The sequence below is a fragment of the Gorilla gorilla genome, chromosome 7, assembly GCF_029281585.2.
Source record: "Gorilla gorilla gorilla isolate KB3781 chromosome 7, NHGRI_mGorGor1-v2.1_pri, whole genome shotgun sequence".
NCBI lineage: Eukaryota > Metazoa > Chordata > Mammalia > Primates > Hominidae > Gorilla > Gorilla gorilla.
Window position 1 is genome coordinate 25,893,419 of NC_073231.2, and position 14,414 is coordinate 25,907,832.

General features: G+C 54.6%; 1 protein-coding gene across 7 annotated transcripts in view; it reads right to left on the bottom strand.

The window, feature by feature from the left end:
- GFRA2 (GDNF family receptor alpha 2) overlaps window positions 1-14,414 on the bottom strand; it is a 121,793-nt gene that overhangs the window by 6,903 nt on the left and 100,476 nt on the right. For all 7 annotated transcript variants that reach the window (XM_055348262.2, XM_055348261.2, XM_055348260.2 and 4 more), the window contains 3 exons: window positions 7,424-7,533; window positions 6,475-6,615; window positions 4,297-4,469 (listed from right to left, as the gene is read on the bottom strand). In XM_055348262.2, the coding sequence (XP_055204237.1) occupies window positions 4,297-4,469; window positions 6,475-6,615; window positions 7,424-7,533 (424 nt within the window). The remainder of the gene's footprint in view (window positions 1-4,296; window positions 4,470-6,474; window positions 6,616-7,423; window positions 7,534-14,414) is intronic.

The window sequence follows — 14,414 nt, forward strand, 5'->3', positions numbered from 1 at the left end:
GAAGCCGTGGCTCTCCTGCACTCCCTGCTTCTGGCCCTGGCCCCACCCCTAAATCTCAGCGCTCCTGGCCTTCCTCCCTGACCTGGGCCATCCCCAGTAACTCACACCTCTCACACTGTCTCCATCACAACAACTCAATGCTGCCTGTGACAGAAGACAATGCAGACAGGGTGTGGTCGTGAAGTGTGTAACACTTCATTTGTAAAACCAGGCACAGCAGACCCCCGCTCAGCACAGCAGACCCCCACTCAGCATAGTAGACCCCCACTCAGCACAGCAGATCCCCACTCAGCACTCACCCCCACTCTGCACAGAGTCAGCTGTCCTGACTCTGTTCCTCGGCTCCGCTGCTGATTCACCTGGGGCAGCCTGCCCACTGCAACCCCACACCCATTCTCCCGATGCTTTTCAGGCCTAGCAGCAGGCACTGTTATGCCCACGGGCCCTTGGCCTCCACTCCCAGTCAACGCACTCTCTCCCTCTTCTGGACCCCATCACCCTCTACCAGTCCCGCACGCAGCAGGTGCACCAATCACCTTCTCCCTCATAGCCATGTGAGCTTCATCCTGTCAATCCTCCAGCACCGGGACCACGGTCCTGGCCCATGAGGCTTGTTAGCCTCGGTGCCTGGGATGTAGTGACGTGCAGTAAGAATTTCTGCTGAGTCAATGAATGAATGCACTGACAGGTCTCTCAGTCCCATGCTCTGAGGTCCACAGGCCTGTGTGCTGGGTATGAGACCCATCCAGGAGCAGACAGGAGGAGGGAGGAGAGAGAGGTGGCTGCTGGCTGCAGAGTCAGCTGCAGGCATGCGGTGAGGGGGCCTTGGGGCAGTCTCTCAAAACTCATTTTTAATTTGCCCAAGATGTGACTGGCAGTCCAAATCACAGGTGGGCAGGTGGAGATGGGGAAGCAAAGGAGATGGTATGTTGTAGGGCTCCCTGGTGCTGGGAAAGGTGGGACTCCAGCTGATCTGATGGGGTCCTACAAATTGGCATTCTGGGCCCAGAGCAGCCCCAAGGGAGTGTCAGGGAGAACAGCAGGCCATGGCCAGGAAAGCACCAACCATCGCCTGTCTCCCTGCAGCCCTCACTGCACTGCCCTGGTCCAGGCCCCATCATAAGACCACGAGTCTCTAACAAACCTTCCTACACCTTCAACAGAAAAGCATTTTCACCTCTGCAGCTTCCCAGTCCTGCGCACAGAGGGCACCTAGGAGAAGAAAGAGAGCTGCGGGCACTGAAACACACAGAGCCCATCCTCTAGGACAGCAGGGAGTTTCAATGAATCAAATGAACTGGGGACACCGGGGTCTCTCCTTCCACCTGAACAAAGCACCCACTCCATGCCAGGCACTGTGCACCCAGCTACGCAGGGTGACACAGGAGGGTGAGATGCCACTGTGGCCTCTGGGGGCCCTGGCCTAGCAGGGGAGAGGAGAACACATCACGATGGGGCCATGAACATGCAAAGCAGGAGCCCAGAGCAGGCGGAAGGCAACCTGGTGTGGACGGAATCGGAGAAGGCATTCCCAAGAGGTGACATCAGGGTACGACGCACCAGGTGGAGAGGAGTGGAAGAGGACAAGGAGAGACGTCTTACTCAGAGGAACGGCCAAGTGCAGGCCAGCAGGTAGCTCACCCATCCTGCAGGTGTCCAAGACTGACCTGACACTCAGGTTCCCTGCTCCAGAGCCCAGTGGGATGGAGAGAAGGGCAAAGGAATTCAGACAAGGTATATATTTAATATACATGGGCCGGGCCAGAAGGCCCCAGGAGAGACCATTCTGCAGACCCTATCAGGCCTCTCCAAGGTCCACAGAGCCCCAGGCAGGCAGGGCTGCCCAGAGAGGGGGCCAAAGCCTGAAGGAGACACTTCTGAGAGTAGGACCTAAGACATCGGCCACAGGGCCAACTGGGAGGGGGCTCCTGACTCTACTGTGGTGGCGTCCAAGACTCCCACAGCCCCACTGAACAGCCCCACTCCCACCGTGCGAAAGTCCTTTGTGGGGAGCAGATTTGGAGGAGGAGGAACCAGAAGGTGGCCAGGAGGCAGGGTTCCTGGCCCTTCTCGACTGCCAACTGGCTGTGGGGCTGTGGACATGCTGCTGTCGTCACCAGGCCTCTGGTGGCTTGGGTTTGGGAAGATCTTGGAGGGTCTTTCAGGTCCTGACATACAGATACCCACGTAGGGACCCAACTAGCTACCATCTCTGGGGTTCCCTAAGCCTTCCCCCAAGGAAGAAGGAAGGACAGAGGAGGACAGAGATCAGCAAAATAACCTTGCCTCTCTCTCTAGGGTGTATCTAGGGTGTACAGGCTCCCCCCACCCTTCCTCCCATCCAGGCTCAGCTCTCTGTCCCTGTGATCACTCAGGGACTCCCTTCTATAGCTATGGGTGCCCTTAACACCCTAGGACCCCACAAGGGCCACCACAAAGCCACTCAATCAGAGATGGTCCAAGCTAGGGGAGCTGAGAGACAGGGGACAGATGTGGGCTGGGAAGGAGGGGGGGCACCCATGCCAGCCCCAGGCAAGCCAAAGGCAGGGGCGAGGGCTTATTCACTCAACACTTCCAGCTCCCAGCATGGGACAGCAGGTGCTCATTAAAAACATTGTGCCAGGCATGGTGGCTCACGCCTGTAATCCCAGCACTTTGGGAGGCCGAGGCAGGTGGATCACAAGCTCAGGAGATCAAGACCATCCTGGCTAACGCGGTGAAACCCCGTCTCTACTAAAAATAAAAAATATTAGCTGGGCATGTTGGCGGGTGCCTGTAGTCCCAGCTACTCGGGAGGCTGAGGCAGGAGAATGGCGTGAACCCAGGAGGTGGAGCTTGCAGTGAGCCGAGATCGCGCCACTGTGAGCTTCATCCTGTCTCAAGACTCTGTCTCAAAAATAAAAATAAAAAATAAAAACATTGTAATTAAAACTGAATCAGAGGCCCTTCCTCTTCCATTTCTCTGAGAAGCAGCCTGGAGAGTGGTGGAGGTTGGACCCCTTTGGAGGGTCTATTTCTCCTCCTTTCCTCCTGGGAGGCTCTCTCAGCTGTCCTGCCCAGACTGACTTAGTCTGTAGGCCTCCAGCCACCTGCCAGGCAGCCTCCCCAGCCCCCGGATTTGTAACGCCTAACATTCGTGCAGCATTCCTCCATTGACCAAGCACTTTCGCATGTATCATGTCACATACAGATCACCCGTATCTCCACTGAGATCAAACCAAGATTTGAGCAGGCCCCCAATGCTGAGACCGCAGAAAACCAGGCTGGGACTACAAGAAACCAAGCAACTGATGGCTCGGCAAACTGCAGAAGAATTAAATGGGCCTCAGAATCATCAGAGCTGATGGTGAAGGGGGCTGGGTGGGGTTCCCAAAGCCACGGCTTTGGACTTTATGACCACAGGGAACCACAGTGGGAGGCCTGGGAAGGCTGCCAGCGTCCTGCCGAGTCAGCCTCTCCCCAGATGGGCCGGTCCAAGAGGCTCAGGATGAAGGGTGCATGCAGGAGGCTGGTAGGGTCTGGAGGACCTGAAAGATGGCACAGCCCCGACTGGCTGAGCTGCCCGCCGCTCTAGCATGAAATTGAGCAATTGTCTGCAGAGCAGGACCCCGAGCCCCCTGCTCGCAGCCACTCAAGCATGCCCAGTGTCATTAGGAGCTGCCCAAGGGTGACAACAGAACCTCAGCTCCAATCAGGAGGGGAGCTAAGTGGAGGGAGCAGGACATGGAAGAGCTCCCCACCCAGTCGCCAGGAGGGCACTTGGAGGTCAGCTGCTCCTGAGCAGGGGAGCCCACAAGGGAGGGGGAAGGAAGCAGAAAGAGAAGGGGAGGACTTCCATAACCAGAACAGGCACATGCACTTCTGCAATGGGTGCCCAGGAGGGACTTGAAACCCCGCCAGGCTGAGTCCCTGGTCAAGCCTGCATCCTGGCACTGTGGATGTGCACTGTTGACCCTAGGAGCCTGCTGCCCCACTCAGACGGGTGCCTCACTGCCCCACACACAGCCAGGACTTGTTCCCCCTGCACCTGCACCGAGGCTGTGCCCCACTGCCTGTTCTTCAGACCCTACAGCCTGCAAAGCAGGTATAACACTGTGATGTAACAGGGGTTTAACACCTGCAAGATGAATGCCCAAACAAAGGAACTGGTGAAGCATGACCCCCGGCAGCTCCTCCCTGCCTCTTGGGTCCCTGATGGAAAGGGAGGACCCTCCCTCCCTGGCCTCAGCTGAGTCATTTCCCATGCCACTTCCGGTGTCATGGTGCTCCCCCCACGCCTCAGCCACACACCCTCACCTGGACAGACGTGCAGGTGGTGATGACACTGGTCCCCAAGCTGGTACTGTCACTGAGGTCATCTGGCAAAGAAGGCGTCTTCTCCACCCGAGGGGCCTGGGTGGCCTGGAACGAGGGGCCTTTTGGGGACACGTTCACATCCGTGCCGTTGCCAAAGGCCTGGATGGCGTTCCCTGGGATGGGGGTGAGGGTAGATGCAGAGAAGTCAGAACCCACGTCCGTCACTCCTGTCCCTGCTCCTCACCCTCCTCACCCTGACCACCCCCTTCCCTGGAATGGTCCAGAAGCCAGGACAGGGCATAGCACAGCCAGATTCCCTCTGCTGAACCTCTTTTTCAGATACCTACAAAGGTCTCACAGCTACAGAATATAGCAAGAGAGAGGTTAAAAAACACAGAAGTCAGAATAGCAAGAAGTGTACGTGATGGGGAACACAGAAGAAAAAAGGAGAAAAAGAAGGGGGTGGGATGCAGGGGAGCCTAGGGGAGGAGGGGGCCACCTCCTCTGCATGGTGCCACCAGCCACACCTCCCAAAGCTCCTCACCCCCAGCTCCCTAGTCACAGGCTCTTCCGGCCCTTGTGCCTCCTCGGATGTTCCCAGGTCCCCACCGTGGCATGCAGGGGTCCCACATTCAGCCCTCTGCCCACTCCACACCACAGGCTCTCCCTGGGTGGCCTCTGCTCCTCCCACACCATCCAGAGAGGTGCCCAGAAAATCTCCGCCTCCATGAGCCACACACTTCTCAAACTCGTTATGTCTAAGCCTGGGCTAGGCGTCTCCTCCTACCCTTGTCAACGCTCCTTTCCCTTTGACCCCTCATATTGCAGCCTTGAAGGTATCATCTCTTATCTACCCAGGTCCCCCCATGTCAGAATCCTGAGGGTCACCCTTGGTGCCTCCCTGCACACCCGCTGGCAGCCCGCTGAGCCCACCTCCTAAAGATCCCTCCACCCCATCTCCCATCGCTGTTCCCCTCCCACTGCTCTGGTTCACAGCCACCACTGTGTGCCCCTGTGAGCAGCTACTATGGCCTTCTGATGGGCCTCTCTGTGTCAGGTCACCTGTCGGAATTGATTCACTCTGACTCCCGCTGCCTCACAACACAGGCAGATTCGCTTTCTGGAATGCTGATCTGATCTCACACCCTTGCTGACATTCCTTCAAACACCCACAGCACCACTGTCACCCCTGCAGGACAAGAAGATCTAAATGCCTCAGGCCTGCAAGGCCCTGCATGACAAGGATGCTATCTACCTGTCCAGATAACTCTTGCCACTCTGGTCATCTTCAGTGCTATGTAGCAAGGCTACATGATTGGCAGTTCCCTCCCCCCGCCATGGTCTTCTGTGGAGCCCAGGACCTCTGCCCAGGGTGGACTGGCAGGCGCCTCCGCCTCTTCAACTGACCGATGCCCAGCTAACCATCCACAGGTACATTCTCCAAGAAGCCTTCAGGGCCTCCCTCTTCCTGGCTGACTTGGGCATCCCCACCATGAGCTCCTCAAGAACCCTGTGCAGACCCCCGCCCAGAGCAGCTCACTTGCACTGTGATCATGAGTGACCCCTCTCAGTCTACCTCCGTCAGGCACCTCCTCGAAGACTTGGATCCCTGAATCTCCAGTGCCACACAGAGAGGGAGGAACAGAAGGATGGAGAGATGGACAGAACAAATCATGGAGGGAAGGAAAGGGGGAAGAAATCTTCAGGTGGGCATGGATGGCAATGGGTGCTGGGCTGGAAAGATCAAAGGCAGACTGAGCTAGACTGTGGCTAACCTCTCTCTAGCTTTTGGGTTAGGAGTTTGACGATGTGAAAAGGAAGTCGATTCCAGGGGGAAATAAACTCGTTAAAGGGAGACATGACAGATGCCAGTGATCCTCATGAGAGGGCTCAGTCTCCAAAGGAAACTGGCTGAAGCTGTCCCAATAACAGACCAGACCAAATAACAGGCTTGACATAGGTTCAAGACCTCTGGGGTAAACTGAGGCTGGCCTACTGACAGCTCTGCTGTGAATCTCCAAAAGCTCAAAACCCAAGGTCCCCACGGGCAACACCCATGGCAGAGAAGCCTCATCTACATCACCAGCCATCCCCACGGAAGGAGATGGGAATGGCTAGGACAGACTCCAGGAGGGGTGGGAGGGGCTGCTGGGGTTGGGGAGAACATCCAGAACTTACGGAGGCATGGGTTCTCGGTGAAGTCCCTGAGGAACTTCTCACACTCCTCCTCCATGTTCCCACTGCCACGACAGCTGCACCAGGGGGACACCACGATGCCAGTGGGGCTGGAGTCCACATAGTTAGGTGTCATGTCAAACCCTGGGCAGGAAGAAAGGTGGGGGAGAGGAGAGAGGTACGGTGGGGCCTTCCCCTTGGGCCCACAGACCAACCCCAGGCACAGCAGGGCAGAGGTGTGGTACCCATCCTCTGACCTGGCCCCAAAACACACATCCATCCCAATCACACTCCTAACTCTGAGCATGACTATCCCAGGGACCATGTTCAGCAGGGGCAGAGGGGCCAGCAGCATAGAGGACACTGGGCTCCTTGCCACCAGGAAGGCAGAGAAGATGCCCTGGAGCCCCTCCCAGAGTGTGGGTCCTTGCTTTCTCCTTCACCAACAAGCAGCCAACATTCTCAAATCAGGGTGAATGAGGCTCACATCCTGGGATCGGACCCCAGTGCCGACATTTATCAGCGAGGTGAGCCTGTGCAAGTCACTCAACTTCTCTACAGCCTCAGTTTCCTCATCTATAAAATGGAGATTATCAGCACCCCGCTAGCAAGAGCTGTTGGGAGAATTCAGTAAGACAGTCCATGTAAACTGCTCAGTGCAGAGCCTGGAATGTCAGAACCATGCAATAAACGTTACCTTTGCTTCTTTTCTCAAAAGCTTTAGGAGGCCCCTGGGGCCCTCCTTCCCCCATGATAAAGAGCTAGGTCCTCCGCCTTGTTACAAAACTGCCTTTCCCCTGGTTTCCCTTCGCAGCTCTCTCTGAATCTGCTGCAGAGAAGGCCGGGCTCAGGCTGTCTCCCCCAGCTGGCCCTGAGCTGGGCTGCGGCCCCTGCCCTGCTGAGATGGGGGCAGCAAGGACCCACAGAGCCCAGGTGTGCAGGAAGAGCTTACCAATCATGCCAGCATAAGAGCCCAGACACGCCTGGTAATTGTCCGCAGGGCAGCTGGTGACCGTCTGGTAGGAGGCTCGACAATTGGCATGGAAGTCGGCCAGCCGGGACCTGGTGGTGGGTAGAAGACGCAATAGAGAAAACAGGGGTTCAGTCTAGCTGCCTTCTGTCTCCTCTGTCCTGCCAGCAGCATCTCCTCCCTGCAGCTTCCCAGGGTGGAAGAAGCCAGGAAGAGGGAGGGGAGGAAAGTCGGGGGAACCAAGTCTTTGTGGGGGCTCAATCTGTGAGCTTCTTGAGGACAGAGACTTCCCGGAGAGACAGGCACATAGTGCGGCTTAAGAAAAACCCAGTCATTGGCTGACAAAAAGGACCCCTCAAGGCACAGAAACAGCCTGCTCTAAGTGGCTCTTTTAGGCTGGAGCCAGGTGGGTTTGTGGAGAATGCCTGGACCCCAGGCAGGAAAGCTGGGTCCACCTTCTGAGAGGCTGCAGTCCTGGATGAGCCTGCCCAAGTCCTTCAAACCGGCACTGCAAAATCCCACCAGCAAAACGGGTGACTAGTCCCTTCCCTAGATGCTTCATAGGACCTATCTGAGGGTCAAGGAAGCCAGTGGCCAGGGAGGCAAGAGTCTCCCTGGGTGGGACATGCCACGGGCATCCTCCCCTGGTCTCTTCTGCGTTAAGCCAGGGCAAAGGCTCCTCTGCCATCCCTCCACCCCTACCCTAGTCCCACCAGGCAGAAGCGGCCTTCCCTTCCCCTGGTGATGGTAACATGCCGCCACCCATTCCCCTCTGTCAGCATCGATGACACTGCATCAAAACTCCTTGTGCACAGCTCTATGTTCCCCACTGGGCCATGAGCCACTTGAAGGCAGACAGTGTCTGAGCTGGGTCTGTCCCCAGCCCTCAGCTCCAGACCTAGACATGGAAGGTTCCATGGAACACGGGGAATCCAAGTCTAATATGTATGGCCATCTCTGTTCCTTCCTCTTCCTCCTGCCCTGGGCCCTGGCCAGGAATGTTACCAACAGCCTGGGCTGGGGGAGGATGCTCCCCCTCTGCCATATCAAGTGACAATCATCACCTTCTACAGGTGAGTGTCCCTTGCCACACACACAGCCCTCATGTATCATATCAACTATGTCTCACAGCAGCTCCAAATAGCTAGTAATAAGGTCTGTTCACGGGCATTTCCCAATGATGGGAACTCAGTAGGACTTCAGTCGCCATGCACTCCATGAGAATTCTATGGTGACTCGACAAGCTAGCTGCAGGATGGACCAGAACCCAGGTCACCCAAATCCCTTGACCACATCCTTTGCACATATAGCACCTCATGAAGCCATCTCCGAGTTCACCACAGGTTCAGCTCCCCTGGTTCTCCACTGGAACCCTGTCCCATTTGAGAAAGGAACAGGTAGAAGGAGAGAGAGACAGAAGGCTGAGAGGGACTGAGCCAGCCTGAGCCAGGAGAGAGAATGCAGGCTTTCCACCGGAAGTTGCTGGTGCCTGCTGAGGGGGCCCCCACCATGCAGACACGGGCTGAGTATGTCCCACCACTGGACAAATTCATTTCTCTGGAGGTCCCCGCGATCCTGAGGGATGGTTCTGAGAGGAGGAAACCCTCCTGGGATGTGCCCCAGGCCCCTGCAGGCTGAGAGAAGGCCATGGGCACCAAACCAAGAGTCAGCTCAGCTCTGCCCTAACTCACTGGGAGACCATGCCCAAGTTCCCTGCTTCTCCGGGACTCTAGTTTCTTATGTATCAAATGAATAAAAAGTACTCTAATTAGCACTTTAAACGGCACTTTAACAGTTTGGGATGATTAAAAAGTTCTGGAGATGGATGGCAGTGAAGGTTCCGGAACTATGTGAATATACTTAATGCCACTGACTTATACACTTACATGGTGCATTTTCTGTTATGTGTATTTTACCACAATGATGGTTTAAAAGGTACTTTCATATCCATCTTTTATCATTTAACCCTCACAAATGCTTCGTGAGATCTGACAAGCAGTTATTATTATCCCATTTTATAGATGAAGAAGCTGAGCCTCAGAGAAGCTAAACAACTTTGCCCCCAAGATCACAGAGTCACTGAGTAGCAGAGCCAAGACTCAAGTCTAGAGCTCCAACAAGGTGGGCACCATTTCTGGCAGGCCCCAGTGCTCCTGTGTGGCAGGAGGGCCTGGAGCCCTTGAAGGCCCTTCCAGAGCCATCATTCTGCACCTCAGGAAAGCAATGTCTTCCACAGGAAAAGAGGAGGAAATCTGCAGTTATCCCTGCCTTCTCTTCTGCCCATAAATGCACCCTCTGCTTCCTCAAAACAAGCAGCAGCAGCATTTCCAAGCAATCCTTCACCCCTGCAGGAGACGACTCCATCTTAGATGTCAAAACCCACATCCATCCCCCTCCGCAGCCAGCAAATGAGACAGAGTGCTATGAGAGGGGAAGGTGGGAGTCTCCATTCATGTCCCAGACCTCCAGAGACCCAAGAGGTGGCTTGAGAGGGGACAGAGACTCTTAACAGGTAGACGGGATTTAGAGACAAAATCTATTGAGTTGAATTATATGTCCCCCACAAAAAAAGTTGCAATTTTAATCCCCAGGACCTATAAACATGATCTTATTTGGAAATAAGATCTTTGCAGATGTAATCAAGTTAAGATGAGGTCACAGTGGATTAGGGTGGGCCCTAAATCCAATGACTGGTGTCCTCATCAGAAGAGAAGAGATAGGCACACAGGAAGAACACCATGAGACAGCAGAGGCAGAGATAGGAGTGATGAAGCCAGAAGCCAAGGAATGCCCAGGGCTGCAGCAGTGCCTGAAACTAAGAGAAAGAGAAAGGCATGCAACAGACTCCCTTTCAGCCATCAGAGAGGGCATGGCCCTGCCAACACCTTGATTTCAGACTTCTGGCCTCCAGAACAGTGAAAGAATAAACTTCTGTTGTAAGCCACCCAGCTTGTGGTACTTTGCTACAGCAGCCCCAAGAAACCAATGGAGCCCTTTCAAAGACTTCACTGTTTGCTTTGGCCAAATGTCTCCCTCCAGAAGAAGCTAAGGGGATATGATCAGGTCCCAACACCGGAGTGGGCTGCAGGTGGGCAAGAAGATAAAGGCAGGACCTAGCTCCTTCAGGGTGTGGGACAAGGAGGCCACTCGATAATGAGCAAAGCCGCTGGTTCCCATCCTCTCCCCACCAAAGGGCATCCAAGCACCAGGCCTTAGCTTTAATGCAGGAGTCCATTCTAATGCCAGGCCATCGCGCATCAGGCCCAGCTCTCTCCTGACCCACCAGTCCCTCCCCATGAAGTCCTTCCCACCTAGCTGTGTGGATTTCTTCTGTTTCCATATTCTAGCTACACACACATAGCCTGGACCAGGCAGCTGAAAGATTCATTGCATGAGCAGTTCCTGATTTTGCCCTACTGGGTTTTTCCAACTAGAACACACATTCTCAGAGTGGCAGATTCCATTGATTTCCTCATCTGTATCCTCCACAGCTGCTCCTCTGCGCAGGTGTAGATAGCCATGCATCCTTTCTCCAAATACACATCGAGCCCTGCCGCGTGGCTAACAGACAAAAGATGGGAATGGCAAGCGTGGACGCAACATCAGAAAGGAAACTCCAGCTAAGGGGCCGGGGTAGTGTGCCTGGGGGCCAGGGACTGAGGCAGTGGGAGGTCATTGCTTGCTTATCTCCCTGGGGGAGCACACTGCCCACCACAGCAGACCAGAGGGCCCACACACTCTCTGCAGGTACTGGGAGCCTCCCAGGCAATGCCAGTTCCCACCCAGTGCACAGGGAGCCTTGCCTCCCTCCCGCAAGGCCAGTTCTCCCATCCCTGACACTGGGAACCCTCAGGACCTTGACTGGCCTCACCATCCATGCAGCTTCTCAAACGCCTCCAGCCCCACACGCTGGAGAAGGAACAGCAGCATGAATGGGGAGTACATGGCTTCTTGTTCCTTTGCCCTTTGGGAAATCCCAAATATTTCCCTGACGGGCCACAAGGAGAGCAGGGCCATAGGGAGAGAGGCGGGAGTAGAGGAAGCCAGCCAGGAAACAGAGGTGAAAGCATCCAGACCCAGGTGGGGCTGGCCAGAGGGACTCCTCAGGGAAGAGGGGAGGGGCAGACCCAGCCACTGGGGAAGGAGTGGGTATCTGTCGCATGGCCACGCTCGGTCTCTCACTCACTGGCTGTGTGACCTTGGGCTGGCCTGTCATGTCTCTGGGGCTGTGTCCCCAGTGAACAAACAGGGAGAGTCACGCCTGCCAACCTCCCGCCTTGGGCTGCGACAGAGAGCTAAGGAGACAATGCGTGAGGGCGCTTGGAATGGCAGGCGCCCGATGGAGAGAGGAGGCACCATCCTCATCTTCCTTCTCTGCCTAGCGCTGTGCCTACCACTGCAAGTGCACAGCAGGAACAGCTTTCCCTGGTGTCTGATACAGAAGGAAAAACAGACCCACTTATCCTGCAAGGTGGATCTCGGTCCCACACAGGGCAAGTGAGCGCATCAAGGAGACCGGGCTCCCTCTCGCTCTTCCGTTCTACCATACCCCAGCCTGCTGGAAACCAGGGCCTCCTGACCCCACTGTCCTTCTCCACGCCATGCTGGGGACACAGGAAGAGGCACACAGCCCTCAAAGCAGGGCAAGGCACTCAGGGCCCCTTGGCTAGGCCCCTGGGTGACCACTGACAAGAGCACCCCCTCACTCCTCTGAGGTTACGACCTACTTCTTTCAAAGCAGGCCTGATTGCTGGTGCCAGGGCCTTGGAGAGCTATTCATAGCAAAGTGAGGGCGAGAACACAGGCCTGAGCCCGGCAGACAGCAAAGCGTACGGCAAAGTGAAGAGAAGCAGCTAAGCCTTCTGTTCCTCCATTGCGCCATCCTCAGCGTCCAGCAGCCTTGGCAAGATAAAGTGACAAATGGAGCTATTTAGGAGGACACAGAGTCCAAGCCCAAGGCTCCAGGAGGCCTTTGATTGCTAAAGTTTCTCTCTGCCCCTCCATGTGTGATCAAGTCCACAGTAGTGGGCTCCCTCTGCGAGCATCAGAGACCACGTGGTATAATTTCCTTCAAGCCCTGGACACTGTCCCACTCCAGCCATGACCCCTCGCCCCAGCACTGCTAGGCAAACTTCTCCAAGGCAAATGTTATGCTTTTCATAATACAAGGCTGCTGGTGATCTCTGTGCCTTCTCTAGACCGAACGTCACTCTTCCCTCCAACACCAGGAGGTCACTCCTGGACTCTGGTCTTGCTGCTGAGAACAGACTTTTCCTGGATCAGCCCTATCACTTTGCAGGTTCCTGCCTTTTAAATCCCTTGTAAGAGAGATGGCATAAAAGAAGGCATGAGAGACAGAGAGAGAGAGAGAGAGGAACAGATAGGAAAAAAACAGAGAGCCAGCAAGAGAACCAAAATGAAGAGGAGCCAAGTCCATCTCGGCTGAGACCAAGCTAAGTCTGCCAAGTGAGCTCAGGGCAGCAGGTGGATCTGTCTGGAAAACACAAACCCTCTCTGGGCGTGTTTCCTTGGCAGCTGTAGCCTGTTCAGTTGCAGGAAAGCAGCAGCAGGAGACAGGGAGACAGAGAGAGAGAGAGACACTTGACCCCCAGTTGGATGAAAAGGTTGCCATATTAAACGAAGAACGTGTAGGTTCATTTGAATTTCAGACAATGAATATCTTTTTTTAGCATAAGTATGTCCCACATAATATCTGGGAAATACTTATGCTAAACAGTTTTTCTTTTTTATCCAGAGTATTTATTTAACTGGGCATCCAATATTTTTATTTGTTGGATCTGGCAACTCTGTTTTGTTCTGTTTTGTTTTGTTTTGTTTTTGAGATGGAGTCTTTCTCTGTTGCCCATGCTGGAGTGCAGTGGCTCGATCTCAGCTCACTGCAGCCTCCACCTCCCGGTTTCAAGTGATTCTCAGCACCCCCGCCCCACCCACCGTAGCTGGGATTACAGGTGTGCGCCACCATGCCTGGCTCATTTTTGTATTTTTAGTAGAGATGGGATTTCACCTTGTTGGCCAAGCTGGTCTCAAACTCCTGACGTCAAGTGATCCACCCACCTTGGCCTCCCAAAGTGCTGGGATTATAGGTGTGAGCCACCACACCCAGCCTGGCAACAGTACTTGATGAACACATAAGCCTCCAGCAAAGGGGAAGAAAGCAGGGCTGAGCGTGCAAAGATCAAGCCACACAAGCAGAAGTCATCTAGAGTTGCATGGGTACAGGTGGACTTTCTATAGGTCACTGGTTCTCAAAGTGTGGTCCGCAGACCAAAAGCATCATATCAACTGGGAACTTCTTAGAAATACAGATTCTCTAGCTCCACCCTATCTCCCTGCCTGGTTCCGGACAAGCAATATCTGAAATTCCAGGAGCAGAGTCCAGCAATCTGCACCTTAACAAGCCCTCCCAGTGATTCTGAGGCAGGCTGAAGTTTGAGAATGTGGCCACCTGCACAGGTTTCAGAGCTGGGCTTGTGGGTACCTTTCAGACCTCACCTCCTAGCCTCAGCTTTAAATATCCACACTTTATGGCTTACCCATAATAAAAAGCAGTGCTTTGCACCACAGCCGGAGAAAGCCCACAGTTATGTGGCAAAGAGTGCACGTGTTTGTGTACAAACACACACACACCTATCGCCACGGAGACACACAGTTACACTTGGATACATACTTCCCAGCACTATGCTTTGGTCTTCATCAACAGGAAGTACACAGGAAATTGTTATCAATGAAACCTCCCCTGGTCCAGGCTGTAAACACCTTCCCAAGAGCATACTTTCCCAAATTTGTCTGATGTAGAATAATACTGGGGAACCCCAAAACTTTCCAATGCTGATCAATACATACTGGTCTGAAGTTCTTTTTTTTTTTTTTTTTTTGAGACAGGGTCTCACTCTGTCGCCAAGGCCGGGCAGTGGCACAATCTTGGCTCACTGCAACCTCCACCTCCCAGGTT